General features: G+C 57.0%; 1 protein-coding gene across 1 annotated transcript; it reads right to left on the bottom strand.

Moving 5' to 3' along the window:
• Window positions 1–10,984: 10,984 nt before the first annotated feature.
• LOC144488193 (small ribosomal subunit protein eS27) lies at window positions 10,985–18,862 on the bottom strand. The gene is made up of 4 exons (XM_078206221.1): window positions 18,748–18,862; window positions 15,748–15,856; window positions 14,594–14,704; window positions 10,985–11,249 (listed from the first exon to the last, which is right to left on the bottom strand). Exons 1-4 carry the CDS (start codon window positions 18,751–18,753, stop codon window positions 11,221–11,223), a joined length of 255 nt encoding a protein of 84 aa, XP_078062347.1. The 5' UTR covers window positions 18,754–18,862; the 3' UTR covers window positions 10,985–11,220.
• Between the last annotated feature and the right edge of the window lie 227 nt (window positions 18,863–19,089).

Raw genomic sequence — 19,089 nt, 5'->3', positions numbered from 1 at the left:
TCCCTCAGCACTGACCCTCCCACAGTGCGGCGCTCCCTCAGCACCGACCCTCTCACAGTGCGGCGCTCCCTCAGCACCGACCCTCCCACAGTGCGGCGCTCCCTCAGCACTGACCCTCCCACAGTGCGGAGCTCTCTCAGCACCGACCCTCCCACAGTGCGGCGCTCCCTCAGCACTGACCCTCTCACAGTGCGGCGCTCCCTCAGCACCGACCCTCCCACAGTGCGGCGCTCCCTCAGCACCGACCCTCCCACAGTGCGGCGCTCCCTCAGCACCGACCCTCCCACAGTGCGGCGCTCCCTCAGTGCCGACTCTCTCACAGTGCGGCGCTCCCTCAGCACCGACCCTCCCACAGTGCGGCGCTCCCTCGGCGCTGACCCTCCCACAGTGCGGCACTCCCTCAGCACTGACCCTCCCACAGTGCGGCGCTCCCTCAGCACTGACCCTCCCACAGTGCGGCGCTCCCTCAGCACTGACCCTCCCACAGTGCGGCGCTCCCTCAGCACCGACCCTCCCACAGTGCGGCGCTCCCTCAGCACTGACCCTCCCACAGTGCGGCGCTCCCTCAGCACTGACCCTCCCACAGTGCGGCGCTCCCTCAGCACTGACCCTCCCACAGTGCGGCGCTCCCTCAGCACTGACCCTCCCACAGTGCGGCGCTCCCTCAGTACTGACCCTCCCACAGTGCGGCGCTCCCTCAGCACTGACCCTCCCACAGTGCGGCGCTCCCTCAGCACCGACCCTCCCACAGTGCGGCGCTCCCTCAGCACTGACCCTCCCACAGTGCGGCGCTCCCTCAGCACCGACCCTCCCACAGTGCGGCGCTCCCTCAGCACCGACCCTCCCACAGTGCGGCGCTCCCTCAGCACTGACCCTCCCACAGTGCGGCGCTCCCTCAGCACTGACCCTCCCACAGTGCGGCACTCCCTCAGCACTGACCCTCCCACAGTGCGGCGCTCCCTCAGTACTGACTCTCCCACAGTGCGGCGCTCCCTCAGTACTGACCCTCCCACAGTGCGGCGCTCCCTCAGCACCGACCCTCCCACAGTGCGGCGCTCCCTCAGCACTGACCCTCCCACAGTGCGGCACTCCCTCAGCACTGACCCTCCCACAGTGCGGCGCTCCCTCAGCACCGACCCTCCCACAGTGCGGCGCTCCCTCAGCACCGACCCTCCCACAGTGCGGCGCTCCCTCAGCACTGACCCTCCCACAGTGCGGCGCTCTCTCAGTGTCGAGGGGAAGGGGGTGGGGGTGTTCCACGATATCACACCAGGTGGTGTTCTCGCCTCTCTGAACCTGTCCTCGGAGCCCACGCGGTGAACGGAAGTAAAACCACGAATGCTGCAGTGGCCAGCTTTTAGCCATTACCCCGGGAGAGCCTCCCCTGTCTGTAGCATCTCCTCTGTCGGATCCCCGCTGAGGCTACAGTGACTGAAAGAGGAGCTACAGACCGGGAATTAGCCCGGATCCCATTATCTCCGGGATTCCTACAGCGCGGGGGGAATCCAGAGTCCCAAAGGAGCTACCCCCGTCCCGTCCCACACCTCTCTGAATTTTCCCCCTTCCAGTATCCCGCCACCTCTTGAAAGTTCCGACTGAATCTGCGCCCTTTCGGGCAGCGCCTTCCAGTTCACAACTCGCTGCGTTTAGATCAATATTCTCCTCATCTCCCGCCCCTCCGGTTTGTCCTGATTCTCTTCAATCTGTGTCCCCTCTGGTTACCCACCCTCCTGCCCAGTGGGAAACACTTTCTCCCTTACTGACTTTCATGGAGATGTGGGGGTGTCACTGGACAAAGTCTGGTATTTATTACCCATCCCTAAATGCCCCTTGAACTGAGTGCGTCGCTCGGGCCATTTCAGAGGGGGGCAGTTAAGAGTCGACCACATTGCTCTGCTCTGTGTGTGTGTGTGGGGGTGTGTGTGCATGTGGAGGGGTGGGTCGGGAGTCACATGTAGGCCAGTCCGGGTAAGGACGGCAGATTTCCTTCCCTGAAGGGGCCATTAGTGAACCCTGGAACGGCACAGTGGATTAGCACTGCTGCCTCACAGCGCCAGGGCCCCGGGTTCGATTCCCGGCTCGGGTCACTGTCTGTGTGGAGTCTGCACGTTCTCCCCGTGTCTGCGTGGGTTTCCTCCGGGTGCTCCGGTTTCCTCCCACAGTCCGAAAGACGTGCTGGTTAGGGTGGATTGGCCGTGCTAAATTCTCCCTCAGTGTAACCCGAACAGGAGTGTGGCGACTGGGGGATTTTCACAGTAACTTCATTGCGGTGTTAATGTAAGCCGACTTCTGACACTAATAAATAAACTGTAAAAACAGATGGGTTTATTTTTTTGATGACAATCGATGATCGTTGTCACGGTCGCCGTTACCAAGACTCGCTCCCAATCCCAGATTTTATTAACCGGATTTAAATTCCCGCCCAGGGTGGGATTCAAACCCGTGTCTCTCTCTCTCTCCCCCCTCGCCCCCCTGGGGCCATCCATTGACTCCATCTACACTTCCCGCTGCCTCGGGGGAAAAGCAACCAGCATAATCAAGGACCCCCACGCACCCCGGACATTCTCTCTTCCACCTTCTTCCGTCGGGAAAAAGATACAAAAGTCTGAGGTCACGTACCGACCGACTCAAGAACAGCTTCTTCCCTGCTGCTGTCAGACTTTTGAATGGACCGACCTCGCATTAAGTTGATCTTTCTCTACACCCTAGCTATGACTGTAACACTACATTCTGCACCCTCTCCTTTCCTTCTCTATGAACGGTATGCTTTGTCTGTATAGTGCACAAGAAACAATACTTTTCACTGTATCCCAATACACGTGACAATAATAAATCAAATCAAGTGAGGTGGTTGAGGTGGATACGTTAGACCTATCTGGATAAACACATGAACAGACGGGGAATAGAGGGATACAGGCGGTTGGTCTGGACAGGACAACATGATTGGGACAGGAGGGCCAAAGGGTCTGTTCCTGTGCTGGACTGTTCTTTGTATATCTTCGGAACCCTCTCCAAAGGCTCTCCCTCTGGAGAGAAAGATCCCACAACGCTGCTTGTCTGAAACCAGTTGATATTCTGTAAAGAGAGAGGGTGGGTGTTTGCGTTCGCTGTTTGGGTCACCGTTTGACTGATCTAATTGCCAATTTTAACTGGCCTTTTGTCCCCCCGCCCGCTCTCTCCGCAGATAAACTCTCTCAGACCAAAGAGGCGAATGTCGATATGCATCGGATGTTGGATCAGACCTTGCTGGAACTCCACGATTTGTGAAGCGTTGCCGTACCCGCCGCCTGGCTTTGCCTCGATTTCGCTCGCCTCCCCTCCCATCGTCCTCCCTCCCTCCGCTCTGTAACCCCCCTGTGCCAAATCTCACCTCGCCCGTACCGCCGCCGTGCGGGGTGAGGGGAGGGGAGCAGGGCGGAGTATCCGGCAACACGGAATCTCCGCGGGGGCCCCCCGAATATTTTGATTGTGATAACTTGCAAACGCGTCGTTCCCACCCCCCCCACCCCACCCCACCCCACCCCACCTCCCCGAGGGTCTCTGCGACTGGATTGCTGCCACCGCTGTTTTTCTGATCACCTCTACCCTTCGTGTGGGGGGGCTGACGGAGTGTGGGCGGGAGGGAAGGTTGTCCCGGCACCCCCCCCAAGCCCCTCGACAGGACATTGTGCAGGGACCAGGGCGGGTGTTTGGATCTCGGCCAGCAGGCTCAGGTTTCTGGAGAATCTGGGTGTGTAAAGAACTCCAGAGTGGGTCAGAGCGAGGCCTCTCTCTCCCCGCTCCTCTCCCCCGCTCTCTCCACACTCCCCGCCCTCACAAAGGGCCACAGGGGGCCGTCACTGGGGCCACTGACTGGAAACTTCAACTATCCCATTAGTATCTAGCTCCAGTTGGTTGCGACTGTGTCTCCCTCTCCCGCCCCCTCCAGCGCTCTCCCCCCACTTCTTCCTCTCCTCCTCTCCCTCTCTCGCCCCCTCCAGCGCTCTCCCCCCACTTCTTCCTCTCCTCCTCTCCCTCTCCCCTTCGCTCTCCTAGCCGCTCCGCCTCCCTCTCCCCCTCCCTCTCCTCACCCCTCCGCCTCCCTCTCCCCCTCCCTCCCCTAACCCCTCCATCTCCCCCTCCCTCCCCTAACCCCTCCATCTCCCCCTCCCTCCCCTTCCCTTCTCCCTCCCACCTTCCGTTGCTCCCTCCATCTCCCCCTTCCTCTGTCTCTCCTCCCCCCCATCCTCCTCTCTCTCCCCCCCCTTTCCACTCCTCCCTCTCTCCCCCTCCTCTTTCCCCCTCCTCCCTACTTCACCCCTTTCTCCCCTCCTCCTCCCCCCTCCCCTCCTCCTCCCCCCTCCCCTCCCTCCCTCCCTCGTGTGAAGCAGCGATTCTGAGATAAGTTGAAGAGAGATTTGCCATCAGTTTGGACCCTGTCGTTGGGAGGAGGGAGGGTTGCTCTCTCTCCCCATCCCCCATAAGAGTTGGGGGTTTGCCAGCGATGGTGCGCTGAGGCAGCACTAACAGCCCTTTGTGTGCTTGTCCCAATACAGTGAGTGCGTCGCCACTCCTTTAGCCCGACAGAGAGTGACAGAATCCGGCCCACACACCCCCCGCCCCGACACCCCCCGCCCCGACACCCCCGCCCCGACACCCCCCGCCCCGACACCCCCCGCCCCGACACCCCCCGCCCCGACACCCCCCGCCCCGACACCCCCCGCCCCGACACCCCCGCCCCGACACCCCCCGCCCCGACACCGCTCCTGTCAAGTAACCTGTGCCAATGCTTGAGCCTCTGGTGGAATGTGCCCCTGTGCCCGCCAGGGACAGTTCGAGCCTGCCAAACGCCCTCTGCCTTCCAGCAACCCCCACTGCGATCGCCCCACTGGGTGGCCTCTGGCCAAGGGGGCCGGGAACGCCAGAAGGGGGAGCGAATTTTATCCCGGTCCGAGAATGTCGTGTGGCCTTTCGGGTGATGAGCCCATCCCATCGGTCGCCACCTCCCTCCCCTTCACCACCTCTCCTCGCCAACAGCAAGCTCCGCCAATCACTCGACAACTTTCCGTGCCAATCGGTGACATGGTAACACAGTGGGTTAGCACTGCTGCCTCGCAGCGCCAGCGGAGTCTGCACGTTCTCCCCGTGTCTGCGTGGGTTTCCTCCGGGTGCTCCGGTTTCCTCCCACAGTCCGAAAGATGTGCAGGTTAGGGGGATTGGCCGTGCTAAATTGTCCCTTAGTGTCCAAAGATGTGCGGGTTCGGTGGATTGGCCGTGCTAAATTGCCCCTTAGTGTCCAAAGATGTGCGGGTTCGGTGGATTGGCTATGCTAAATGTGCAGGGGCGAAAGGGGGGAGGTGGGGGAACCTCCTTCTGCACTGACGAGAATCTGTGGAGTCAAGTGTCGAGATCGACCCAGGACAGAAACCCCAGCCCCCCCGTGCAACACCTCTCCAGTTCAGAGTTGTGACTATTTCAGACAGTGTTGTGTTAACCCTTCTGCTCCCGTTGAGTTGGAAAGCACAGGTCCACTGGACTGAGCCGGAGATCGGACTGTGTGGAGGGTGTGGGTGGCTCCCGCACAGGAGTGAAATGCATTAAATTGCCCGCTCTCCCGATCCGTGCGAAACATTCTCCCGACGGGGACGACAGGGGTGGAGGTGGAGAGAGAGAGAGAGGGGGGGTGGCGGACGGACGTCCAGGCTCCAGCATGCCAACAGACAACCCCCGAGCGGGGGGGAACGCAGGGACGGAGCGAAACCCCTTTTCGAGGAGAGTCGAGAGGGTGTCACCGTACAGTCTTATTCTCCGCCCTGCCCCGTGTGACTGAAGGGGAGGGGGGGGGGGGGAAATACTCAGGGGTCATTAGGAACAGAGACACCAGCCAATGTTATGCACCATCTCCCTCTCCCCCTCTCTCTCTCCCCCGCTCCCAAATCCATCACGATATAACCATCGCTCTTCTCTCTCGATCCTCACCACCCCCTCCCCATCGCTTAAGCTTTCCATATTTTAACACGTGCTCTGAAATCATTATTTTGTTGGGTTTTTTTTTTAACGAAGCGGTTGTGATATTTTTGTAATACAGCTCGGAAATATATGGCAGATATTTATTTGAAACTGTATAAAAATTAAATTTAACTGGACCCACCTCCCCCTCTCCGGGAAGGTTAGATATCTCGAACCACAAGACCAACCGACTGAATCTGTCCTCACGATCATTCAATTTGCTGGAACATGATGTGTTTTTAAGAACGAATATTTTGATTTTACTTTTTTTTAAAGTATTGAAGGACCAAAATGTAGCTGTTCTAACAGGCTTGAGTTTAATAAAGCATTTCTGCATTGCAAATTCACTCCAGTTCCTTGGCGCAAGTTCCTGCGGTTAAACGTCAAGAGTCGCAATTGGCCCTTGCTCCGTCAAAGACTGAGGTCGTTCCAGCGTCTTCCCTCTGCCACTTGCCTCTGCAATTCACCAAAGATCCTTCCAAACCCACGACCACTTCCATCTACAGGGGGAGGAGGGGGAAGGGCAGTAGACACATGGGGAACACCACCACCTGCAGGTTTCCCCCCTCCGAGCCACTCGCCATCCGGACTTGGAAATATATCGGCCGTTCCTTCGCGGTCGCTGGGTCAAAATCCTGGAATTCCCTCCCTAACGGCATTGTGGGCCAACCCACAGCACATGGACTGCAGCGATTCAAGATGGCAGCTCACCACCACCTTCTCAAGGGGCAACTAGGGATGGGCAATAAATGCTGGCCCAGCCAGTGACGCCCATGTCCCACGAATTAATTTTTTTAAATTACAGCTTTCACGGATTTGGGTAGTTCTTGCCTGGGTTTGACCAAACATCAAAGAGGCACTGATCAAATCCGCTGCCAGGATAGATACAGCACGGGGTTAGATACAGAGTAAAGCTTCTTCTACACTGTCCCCATCAAACACTCCCAGGACAGGTACAGCACGGGGTTAGATACAGAGTAAAGCTCCCTCTACACTGTCCCCATCAAACACTCCCAGGACAGGTGCAGCACGGGGTTAGATACAGAGTAAAGCTCCCTCTACACTGTCCCCATCAAACACTCCCAGGACAGGTACAGCACGGGGTTAGATACAGAGTAAAGCTCCCTCTACACTGTCCCCCATCAAACACTCCCAGGACAGGTACAGCACGGGGTTAGATACAGAGTAAAGCTCCCTCTACACTCTTCCCCCATCAAACACTCCCAGGACAGGTACAGCATGAGGTTAGATACAGAGTAAAGCTCCCTCGACACTGTCCCCCATCAAACACTCCCAGGACAGGTGCAGCACGGGGTTAGATACAGAGTAAAGCTCCCTCTCCACTGTCCCCATCAAACACTCCCAGGACAGGTACAGCACGGGGTTAGATACAGAGTAAAGCTCCCTCTACACTGTCCCCATCAAACACTCCCAGGACAGGTACAGCACGGGGTTAGATACAGAGTAAAGCTCCCTCTACACTGTCCCCCATCAAACACTCCCAGGACAGGTACAGCACGGGGTTAGATACAGAGTAAAGCTCCCTCTACACTGTCCCCGTCAAACACTCCCAGGACAGGTACAGCACGGGGTTAGATACAGAGTAAAGCTCCCTCTACACTGTCCCCATCAAACACTCCCAGGACAGGTACAGCTCATTGGCCTCTCAGTGCCATCTGCTGACACATTGATGGTATTGCATGACTGACTGCCAATATATACACGTTAAAATACAGGAAGGAGAGCCAATGGCCCAGTGGTATTATCGCTAGACTATTAATCCAGAAACTCAGCTAATGTTCTGGGGGACCCGGGTTCGAATCCCACCACGGCACATGGTGGAATTTGAATTCAATAAAAAATATCTGGAATTAAGAATCTACTGATGACCCATTGTCGGAAAAACCCATCTGGTTCCCTTTAGGGAAGGAACTCTGCCGTCCTTACCCCGGTCTGGCCTACATGTGACTCCAGAGCCACAGCAATGTGGTTGACTCTCAACTGCCCTCCAAGGGCAACTAGGGATGTGCAATAAATGCTGACCCAGCCAGCGACGCCCGTGTCCCAGGAATGAATAAATACTAATTTCCTCCTAATTCTCAAATCGGAGTTCCAAACAGCAGTCGCTCTGAAGGCAATGGCTATCGGCAAGCTGTTTGACTGAAGGAGGCATCACAAAAGCCAAATCCTGATCAAATCCCAACCTTCACACACACGTTTGCCTTACCTGCAGAGGGAGTGAGTGTTTGTGGTCAGCGTGTCGATCGAGCGGGGCTGCTTTGTCCTGGATGGTGTCGAGTGTCTCGAGTGTTGTTGGGAGCCGCACTCATCCAGGCAAGTGGAGATTGTTGTTGGAGCCGCACTCATCCAGGCAAGTGGAGATTGTTGTTGGGAGCCGCACACATCCAGGCAAGTGGAGATTGTTGTTGGAGCCGCACTCATCCAGGCAAGTGGAGATTGTTGTTGGGAGCCGCACTCATCCAGGCAAGTGGAGATTGTTGTTGGGAGCCGCACTCATCCAGGCAAGTGGAGATTGTTGTTGGGAGCCGCACTCATCCAGGCAAGTGGAGATTGTTGTTGGGAGCCGCACTCATCCAGGCAAGTGGAGATTGTTGTTGGGAGCCGCACTCATCCAGGCAAGTGGAGATTGTTGTTGGGAGCCGCACTCATCCAGGCAAGTGGAGATTGTTGTTGGAGCCACACTCATCCAGACAAGTGGAGATTGTTGTTGGGAGCCGCACTCATCCAGGCAAGTGGAGAGTATTCCATCATACTCCTGACTTGAGCTGTGTAGATGATGGACAGGCTCTGGGGAGTCAGGAGGCGAGTTACTCTCCGCAGGATTCCCAGCCTCTGACCTGCTCTGGTAGTCACAGTATTTATATGGCTGGGTCCAGTTCAGATTCTGGTCAATGGGAACCCCCAGGATGTTGATAGTGGGGGGGAAGTCAACGGGTCGCCGAAGGGCCTGTTTCCTGTGCTGCATTGTTCTTTGAGTCAATGCCATTGAATGTCAATGGGGAGACGTTGCAACCTCGGATAGGGGTAGCTGAGTTTTGGATCGAGTTCACAGAGGGTGGAAGAGAGTGAGCCAGGAGAGTTTTGGCTCTCAAGATCAGGATTAGACAGACAATGTAAATTAGCCAAAGTCTTACTGTACAACATCTAAGAAGCATCCCTCTCTGTGTCTTCTTCACCCACAATTTCTTCACATTGTGATGGCTTTAATCACCGCACGGTGCAGTCTCAGGAGTGTTTGGCAATGCTTACCAAATGCATTTTAACTGTACGTCCCAGTTAAACAGGTGAATGGCATGGCAATGTCAGTGCAGGTTTGAAGCCAGTCTGTGGCCCATTCACTAATCTAGACCAGTGTCGGGTCCTCAGTACCTCGGGATTGGGAGGCAGAGGCTAAAAGGCAAGTCCTGCTCCACACCCATCGCTTCCTCTGCCCCTCTTCATCTCACCCCCATATCCCTCGACTCCTCTCTCCCTTGTGTTGATATACCCCAACCTCCAATACATCCCAGCGTGAGCGAGTCCCTCATTCTTCCCCACTCCCCCCGTGGGAGCGAGTCCCTCATTCTTCCCCACTCCCCCCGTGGGAGCGAGTCCCACATTCTCCCCCACTCCCCCCATGGGAGCAAGTCCCACATTCTCCCCCCATGGGAACGAGTCCCACATTCTCCCCCACTCCCCCCGTGGGAGCGAGTCCCACATTCTCCCCCCGTGCGAGCGAGTCCCACATTCTCCCCCCTGAGCGAGTCCCACATTCTCCCCAACTCTCCAGTGGGAGCGAGTCCCACATTCTCCCCCGCGGGAGCGACTCCCACATTCTCCCCCGCTCCCCCCGTGGGAGCGACTCCCACATTCTCCCCCGCTCCCCCCATGGGAGCGACTCCCACATTCTCCCCCACTCCCCCCGTGGGAGCGAGTCCCACATTCTCCCCCCACTGGGAAGCTCCAAGCATGGCACAGTGGTCAGCACTGCTGCCTCACAGCACCAGGTCCTGGGTTCAATTCCGAGCTTGGGTCACTGTCTGTGCAGAGTCTGCACGTTCTCCCCGTGTCTGCGTGGGTTTCCTCCGGGTGCTCCAGTTTCCTCCCAGTCTGGAAGACATGCTGGTTAGGGTGCATTGGCCGTGCTAAATTCTCCCTCAGTGTTACCCGAACAGGCGCCGGAGTGTGGCCATTATGGTGTTAATGTAAGCCTTCTTGTGACTAATAAACAAACTTTAGACTTATAAACAGTGCCTGCAGGAGTGAGCCCCACCTGCTGGGCACACTGCCACCTGAGCCAAGCTTTTTAAATGCATGCCAACAGTGACTAGGGATTTTGAAATTTGCGGACAGTCCTTTCCAGCTCTCAAAGCTTCCTGTCTGTGTGTGTGTGTGTGTGTGTGAGAGAGAGAGAGAGAGAGAGCCCCATGCCACTCAACACCAGGCCTGCAGATCGGATCAGTGGTGGGCAACCTGCAGGCCACCTGGGGAGCCCCCCGGTTCCGAGTGTGGCCTTGCCAGACATTTTGTTGACTGTTGCTCACGTGCAGGGGTTACCACATTTCACCGATTTCCCTCCGCGTAGTTTTTTTTCAAACCGGTCTGGCTGAAGTGATTCGCACGTAAAGCAAGGGGGGGGGGCGGGGGGGAGAGAGAGAAAGAGTGAGGGTGTGTGCTGATTACTCACAACATTGACTGGGAGAGCTGAGCGCTCCCTCTGTGTCCAAAGTGTCAATATTTCTTGTTTTTACCACTTGAAGTAGATGATAATTCTATTAATATATAAATGAAGCATCTTCTATAACCTGTTATGAAATATTCGGGGTGTATTAAATCATATTCACGGGGCCACGGTTGAAGAAAAAAACCTGACTTCAATCTCACAGCCCACTCCGATGAAGGGGGGCCGCTCATGCGACCCACCCACTCGCCCAGGTTGCCCCTCACTGCTAGAGGGAAGTATTGCCACAAATAAGCCACAGGTTAAAAGCCCCAATACGTTATGTCGTTTTATTTGACAATTCTAACAAATAACTCAATACCAGCAAGAGGGTCCAAAAAAGTTTCTAGAAAGCAGGTGGGTGAGGCTCGAGGACACGGGCACGCACCCTCCACTCCCCCAGCTCCATCCTGCCATCCACACTCCCAGGAAGCGGATCCGTGCCCCTCAGCCAGGCTCACGATGCCCGGCTGAGTGGCATCTCACCCACCCTCAAATGCCAACTGTCATCTTTAGTGCTGCTTTCTTCTGAAGGAACAGCCTGCGGAGAGAGAAAAAACTGTGAAAAACACACCACCACAGACACCAGGCAACGTGCAAGTCCCGCAAACCCCTACCACTCCCCCCGTGGGAGCGAGTCCCACATTCTCCCCCACTCCCCCGTGGCAGCGAGTCCCACATTCTCCCCACTCCCCCCGTGGGAGCGAGTCCCACATTCTCCCCACTCCCCCCGCGGGAGTGAGTCCCACATTCTCCCCCATTCCCCCCGTGGGAGCGAGTCCCACATTCTCCCCACTCCCCCCGTAGGAGTGAGTCCCACATTCTCCCCCACTCCCCCCGTGGGAGCGAGTCCCACATTCTCCCCCCTCCCCCCCATGTGGGAGCGACTCCCACATTCTCCCCCACTCCCCCGTGGCAGCGAGTCCCACATCCTCCCCACTCCCCCCGTGGGAGCGAGTCCCACATTCTCCCCCACTCCCCCCGTGGGAGTGAGTCCCACATTCTCCCCCACTCTCCCCGTGGGAGCGAGTCCCACATTCTCCCCCCACTCCCCCCGTGGGAGTGAGTCCCACATTCTCCCCCCACTCCCCCCGTGGGAGCGAGTCCCACATTCTCCCCCCACTCCCCCCGTGGGAGCGAGTCCCACATTCTCCCCCACTCCCCCCGTGGGAGCGAGTCCCACATTCTCCCCCACTCTCCCCGTGGGAGCGAGTCCCACATTCTCCCCCACTCTCCCCGTGGGAGCGAGTCCCACATTCTCCCCCCTCCCCCCCATGTGGGAGTGAGTCCCACATTCTTCCCCCTCCCCCCCATGTGGGAGTGAGTCCCACATTCTTCCCCCTCCCCCCCATGTGGGAGTGATGTTTCTCCCGAATCCTCCACTGGGATTTATTAGTGGCTGCCTTTTACCCCCAGGTGCCTGTGCTGCTAATTGTGAACCAATGAACAGATTGCGCAAGGGGCAATTAAGCTCACAGCATCCTGGGTTTTATACAGAGCGGCAGAGAGGATAAAGGAAAGGGAGTTACGTTAAAGAACACTCATCCTGATCCCCACTGGAGGACCATGTTTCGTTCTCATAAGGAAAGATGTGCAGGTATTGGAGACAGCGATTTTACAGCATGGAAACAGGCCCTTAGGCCCAACTTGTCCCTGCCACCCCTTTTTTTCTTAAACCTCTAAGCCAATCCCAATTGCCCGCATTGTTTTCTCGAATTGCATCGTTCTTTGATGTGAAAATTCGCTGGGTTACTGGAGAGACGGCAAGGGAGCGGGGGCAGAGGGGGAGCAGCACAGGGGCGCAGTGGTTAACAAGTTGTGAGACTTCTTACTGTGCCTCACAGTGCCAGGGACCCGGGTTCGATTCCCGGCTTGGGTCACTGTCTGTGCGGAGTCTGCACGTTCTCCCCGTGTCTGCGTGGGTTTCCTCCGGGTGCTCCGGTTTCCTCCCACAGTCCGAAAGACGTGCTGGTTAGGGTGCTAAATTCTCCCTCAGTGTAACCCGAACAGGAACGTGGCGACTAGGGAATTTTCACAGTAACTTCATTGCAGTGTTAATGTAAGCCGACTTGTGACTAATAAAACAAACTTTAAAGTTAAACAGAGCGAGGGTGCGAGGAGAGCCGCTCTGTCAGGGGAGAGCCAGTACACACATGGTGGGCCAAATGGCCCCCTGGTGTGCTGCAACCTACAACTTATAAGACGACTGGTATTGGCTTCCTGCACATCTACACTGCACTGAGAGCTCAGCGCACCCCAACACCCAGCTCCCCCTCCCCCTGACACTGTGCCCCTGCTCACAGACACAGACTGTGAATCGAAAAAGGCCCAAGTGCCGAGAGGGGAGGTCTGAAACACCTGGAGCGAGGCCGCACGCTGGGACTACGGCAAGCCTGACGCGCACTCCCGCGGCTATCCAACCACGCGGAGAATCACAGCCAGACCGGTTCCCCACACACGGGAGGGGCGCCAGGTGTCCAGACACACACTTTAGCAGGTGAATCACAAAGAGCAGCACCACATACTATATTGGGCGGCACAGTGGGTTAGCACTGCTGCCTCACAGCGCCAGGGACCCGGGTTCGATTCCCGGCTCGGGTCACTGTCTGTGTGGAGTCTGCACGTTCTCCCCGTGTCTGCGTGGGTTTCCTCCGGGTGCTCCGGTTTCCTCCCACAGTTCGAAAGATGAGCAGGTTAGGGGGATTGGCCGTGCTAAATTGCCCCTTTGTGTCAGGGGGGACTAGCAGGATAAATACGTGGGGCTACGTGGATAGGCAAGGGGATAGGGCCTGGGTGGGATAGTTATCAGTGCGGACTCGATGGGCTGAATGGCCTCCGTCTGCAAGACTTGGTTTTTGTACGACCTTTAGAAGCTGCGCAAAGAGAAACAGGAGGGAGTGGACAGGGCTTGGAGGAGGAGATATTATCGTGGTTCAGCATCCACAACCAGTGAGTTTGGAACACAGAATTGGGGCGGGCGGGCGGGGAGGGGTAAACAGTAATCCATCGTCCAGTTTTAAGAGTTTAAACAGAGCAGTTGAGAACAGAAATCAGCAGGAGGGTGAATAAGGTCATGAACCCAGTCTGTCCACACTCCCGCTGCTCCCATTATCACCCGTCATGTCACACCAGTCCCTGCAGCCACCAGAGGCCACGGCACACAGTTAACCGCGGAGTCTCGGAGAGAGGAGGAGACGTGAAGAGCGTCAGAAACACCAGCCCAGACAGGAGGCGACGGCCCAGTGGTATCATCACTAAACCCAGCTGGGGACCCGGGTTCGAATCCCGCCACAGCAGAGGGTGGAATTTGGATTCGATAAAAAATATCTGGAATTGCGAATCTATTATTTATTAGTGCCACAGGTCAGCTTAGATTAACACCGCAATGAAGTTACTGTGAAAATCCCCTCGTCGCCACACTCCAGCACCTGTTCGGGTTACACTAAGGGACAATTTAGCACGGCCAATCCACCCTAACCTGCACATCTTTGGACTGTGGGAGGAAACCCACGCAGACACGGGGAGAACGTGCGGACTCCACACAGACAGTGACCCGAGCCGGGAATCGAACCCGGGTCCCTGGTGCTGAGAGACAGCAGTGCTGACCACTGTGCCGTCCCGGTTAGGTGCATTGGCCGTGACAAATTCTCCCGGCTGATGACCGTGAAACCATTCTCTATTGTAGAAAAAACAAATCTGGTTCCCTTTAGGGAAGGAAATCTGCCGTCTTTACCCCAGTCTGGCCTACATGTGACTCCAGAGCCACAGCAATGTGGTTGACTCTCAACTGCCCTCCAAGGGCAACTAGGGATGGGCAGTAAATGCTGGTCCCAGCCAGCGACGCCCGTGTCCCACAAAACAATGATAAGAATAAAAGGCACTCACCTTCTGTTAACCTGGCTTTTCCTCCGGTGGGCTGGCAAAGCACAGTGGAACACCCGACACAAAGCACAACCGTCTGTGCGTGGCTGAAAACTGTGGTGATTTTGTAGCAACCTGAGAAACAGCAACAAGAGTCAGGAACGCACAGGAAGAGGCAGCTATCAGCCGCATTGGCAAACAAGGTACAGCATGGGGTTAGATACAGAGTAAAGCTCCCTCTACACTGTCCCCATCAAACACTCCCAGGACAGGTACAGCACGGGGTTAGATACAGAATAAAACTCCCTCTACACTGTCCCCATCAAACACTCCCAGGACAGGTACAGCACGGGGTTAGATACAGAGTGAATCTCCCTCTACACTGTCCCTCATCAAACACTCCCAGGACAGGTACAGCACGGAGTTAGATACAGAGTAAAGCTCCCTCTACACCGTCCCCATCAAACACTCCCAGGACAGGTACAGCACGGGGTTAGATACAGAGTAAAGCTCCCTCTACACTGTCCCCGTCAAACACACCCAGGACAGGTACAGCACGGGGTTAGATACAGAGTAAAGCTCCCTCTACACTGTCCCCTATCAAACACTCCCAGGACAGGGACAGCACGGGGTTAGATACAGAGTAAAGCTCCCTCTACACTGTCCCCCATCAAACACTCCCAGGACAGGTACAGCACGGGGTTAGATACAGAGTAAAGCTCCCTCTACACTGTCCCCCATCAAACACTCCCAGGACAGGTACAGCACGGGGTTAGATACAGAGTAAAGCTCCCTCTACACTGTCCCCCATCAAACACTCCCAGGACAGGTACAGCACGGGGTTAGATACAGAGTAAAGCTCCCTCTACACTGTCCCCTATCAAACACTCCCAGGACAGGGACAGCACGGGGTTAGATACAGAGTAAAGCTCCCTCTACACTGTCCCCATCAAACACTCCCAGCACGGGTAGTTTCCTCTCTCATTCCCCTGAGCAGTAAGATGAATGCCTGCCATTCCATCTGCGGGCTGGACTGAGGTGGGATCCCTGGTTCTTGCGGAGTTAAGGGCTGATTGGAGCTGGAGAGAATGGGAAGGGGATTGGATGCAGTCCACACGTCCTGGGGTAAGGGAGTGCGGAGGCTGCAGCCCATGGGGAGGGGCGGGGGTGACACGCACCTGGACATTTGACATCCATGAAGTAGGAGTTGGGACTTTGCACCAGCCGCTTCTTCTTGTGTTTCCTCTTCTCCTCCTCGGGAGACGGATGCAACAAATCCTTTGCCAGCTGGAACGAGAGAATCGAGAGGGTGAGTTTACTGACTGGTATTCACTATCCCCCCCTCCCACATCCCCAACCCAGCCCCACAGCAACCCTCAAAACACCTCCCCGCACTGCAACCCTCCCGACACGACCCCCCCCTCCCCCCCAGCAACCCTCCCGACACGACTCCCCCCACAGCAACCCTCCTGACGCTCCCCCCCCTCCCAACAGCAACCCTCCCGACACGACCCCCCCCCCAGCAACCCTCCCGACACTCTTCCCCCCCCCCCACTGCAACCCTCCCCATCTCCCCCCACTGAACCCTGACCCTCCCCCACACGTCCCTCCCAACAGTCCCCGTCTCCCCCCCCCACAGCAAGCCCCCAACATCCTGACATTCTCTCCCCCACAGCACCAAAACTCCCCCCCCCCTCCCATCACTGCTCCCCCCTCCCGCCCACCGCACCTGACAATCGCAACCACCCCCCCCCAGCACCCTGACAGTCACCCTCTCCCTCCCCTCACACTCGACACCCCACAGCCGTTGGAAAAGGCTGCAGATCCACACGGACAGGCTGAGGCGTGCCAGGCGCTGCGTCCATTGAACCTCTTTTTGAACAGCCGGGAAGGGGGCCAAGAGGAGAGAACCGTCAGCCCGCCTGCCGACAGCTCACCAGACCTTAGGGAGCAGCTTTCGTGCTGGGGCCACGGAAGGATCCAATCGTCATCGATCCTGTATCTCAAAACCACAAAAGGCCCCTCACTCACGGGGCAGCGTTCGGCTGGGGTCAGGTTCCCCCCGCTCCAGTGAATTGAACCCGTTACCCAGGCTGGCACTCCCACAGGGGGCTGGGGGGGTGAAGATGGTGCTGTGGGATTGTCAATAGACTGTCATCCAGAGGCCCCCAGGCTGTGGCTCGAGGGGGGGATTTAAACAGGTTCAAATCCCACACCGGGTGGGAATTTAAATCCGATTAATAAAACCTGGGATTGAGAGCGAGTCTCGGTAACGGCGACCGTGACAACGATCATCGTAAAAAACTAAACCCATCTGGTTCCTTCCCCTTTCGGGAAGGAAATCTGCCGCCCTTACCCAGTCTGGCCTATATGTGACTCCAGTCCCACCCACACACAGCCATATGGTCAACTCTTAACTGCCCCCCCCCTGACCGAGCGAGGCGCTCAGTTCGAGGGGCAGGTAGGGCTGGGGCCGTGCATTATTGACTGGGGAAGAGTAGCGTTGGGGAGGTAATCGCCTGTACAGCACGATCACGAGATCAGGCAACATGACACACCCCATGGAGACACAAAGCTCCTTGCTCTGTCACTGTGCACTTTCAAACAAACAAATACCAAGGTAGGAGGTGGAAAATGCAAACGCTGCAATTTAATCTTCAGGGAGCAAATTAGCAGCGAGCGAACGTCGCAGAAAAAAAAGGGGCAGGAAGCCATAAATAAATATCCTGTTCTGTAAAGCCCTGTACAGCGTGTGGAGAGTAAATACCCCAGTTTGTAAAGGCCCCTAAAGGGTGTGGATAGAATTATAGACCTTCCATAGAATCCCTACAGTGCAGAGAGGCGCCATTTGGCCCATCGAGTCGGTACCAACAGCAATCCCACCAAGGCCCTACCCCTGTCACCCCAGATATTTTCTCTGCTAATCCCCCTGCCACTAAGGGGGCAATTTAACACGGCCAATCCACCCGAACCTGCACATAATTTGGACTGTGGGAGGAAACCCACGCAGACACGGGGAGAACGTGCAGACTCCACACAGAACAGTGACCCGAGGCCGGGAATCAAACCCGGGACCCTGGCGCTGTGAGGCGGCAGTGCTAACCTGTTACCCCCTAATACCCCAGTCTGTAAAGCCCTTAAGTGCCTTTGGCAAAACTAATTCCAAGGCCACAGATGGTTTCCAGCTCACCCCCCCCCCCCCCCCCAGGTTAAATGCCCTCCCCTATGGAGAGGGGGAAGAGACACTGTCCCTTTAAAAACCTACTGCAGGAGCAGAGGGTGGGCAGTAGGACCCAGGGGGGCGGGGCGGTGGCCACGGTTTGCCTCTACCCCGTCCGCCTGCAGCCGTTGCCTGGGGTGACGGAGCGGGGGAGGGCTTTGATTGACAGGTGGGGAGCAGAACTCCTCCCACCCCCTCGAGCCGTTGACCGGGGTGACGGAGCTGGGGGGGGGGGGGCTTTGATTGACAGGTGGGGAGCAGAACTCCTCCCTCCCCATCGCGAGCCGTTGCCCGGGGCAACGGAGAGGGGGGTTTGATTAACAGGTGGGGAGCAGAAATACCCTCAATCCTCCTCCAGCTCGAGCCGTTGCCCAGGGTGACGGAGCGGGGGCTTTGATTGACAGGTGGGGTGCAGAACTCCTCCCACCCCCTCGAGCCGTTGACCTGGGTGACGGAGCGGGGGCTTTGATTGACAGGTGGGGTGCAGAACTCCTCCCACCCCCTCGAGCCGTTGACCTGGGTGACGGAGCGGGGGCTTTGATTGACAGGTGGGGAGCAGATGACCGTCACCTCCTCCCCGCCCCCCCCCCCCCTCTCCCTTCCCGGCTCGAGCCGTTGCCCGGGGTGACGGCGGGGCTCGCGGCGTTGCCCCGAGTAACGGGGGGGGGGGGGGGAGAGGCGATTGGCCCTCGTGCCCGGCCTCGCGCTGTCAGGGGCAACGGCACGCGGCGCCCCCACACCAGCGGCCGTTGGGCAGCCGCCATCTTTTCTTCCCTTCGTCGTCCTCGGTGAATTGTTTTGTTTTTAAATAAAAATATACTTCATAACCGCCTCCAACCCAACTCAAAACCCTCCGCCCACACGCACTGCTTTCCCTTTCCCCCCCCCTCCTCCGTGGGGGGGCCTTTACGCCCCCCCTCCGCCATTACTCCCATCGGGCCGGCCCGCGGACACTCACAGGCATCTTTAGCGTTGGCTCGCTAGCGTGGAAAAGAAGGAAGGGCCGGCCAGAGGACCCGGTTATAGCGGGGTTTCCCGCAGGGGGCAGGAAGCCCGGCTACGTCACGTCCGGCATGACGACGGCGGCGACCGCCCCTTCGCCCGCCTGGACCTTATACGTCTACGGCCGGCCGCCATTTTGTGAAGGTCAAGCCAACACTTCAGCCCATTGAACCTTACATCATTGTTTCACCCCTCTTTTTTTTAAACCCCTCTTTTTCAAACCCCTCTTTGATCCTCTGCTTGACACGAGAGGAATTTATTTTATTATTTATTAATAATCCATCATCTCCTAGTCCAA

Source organism: Mustelus asterias, unplaced genomic scaffold (genome assembly GCF_964213995.1).
Source record: "Mustelus asterias unplaced genomic scaffold, sMusAst1.hap1.1 HAP1_SCAFFOLD_1365, whole genome shotgun sequence".
In the NCBI taxonomy this organism is placed as follows: domain Eukaryota; kingdom Metazoa; phylum Chordata; class Chondrichthyes; order Carcharhiniformes; family Triakidae; genus Mustelus; species Mustelus asterias.
Note: the sequence above shows the minus strand (reverse complement) of the source record. Positions and strands in the feature narration are given on the sequence as shown.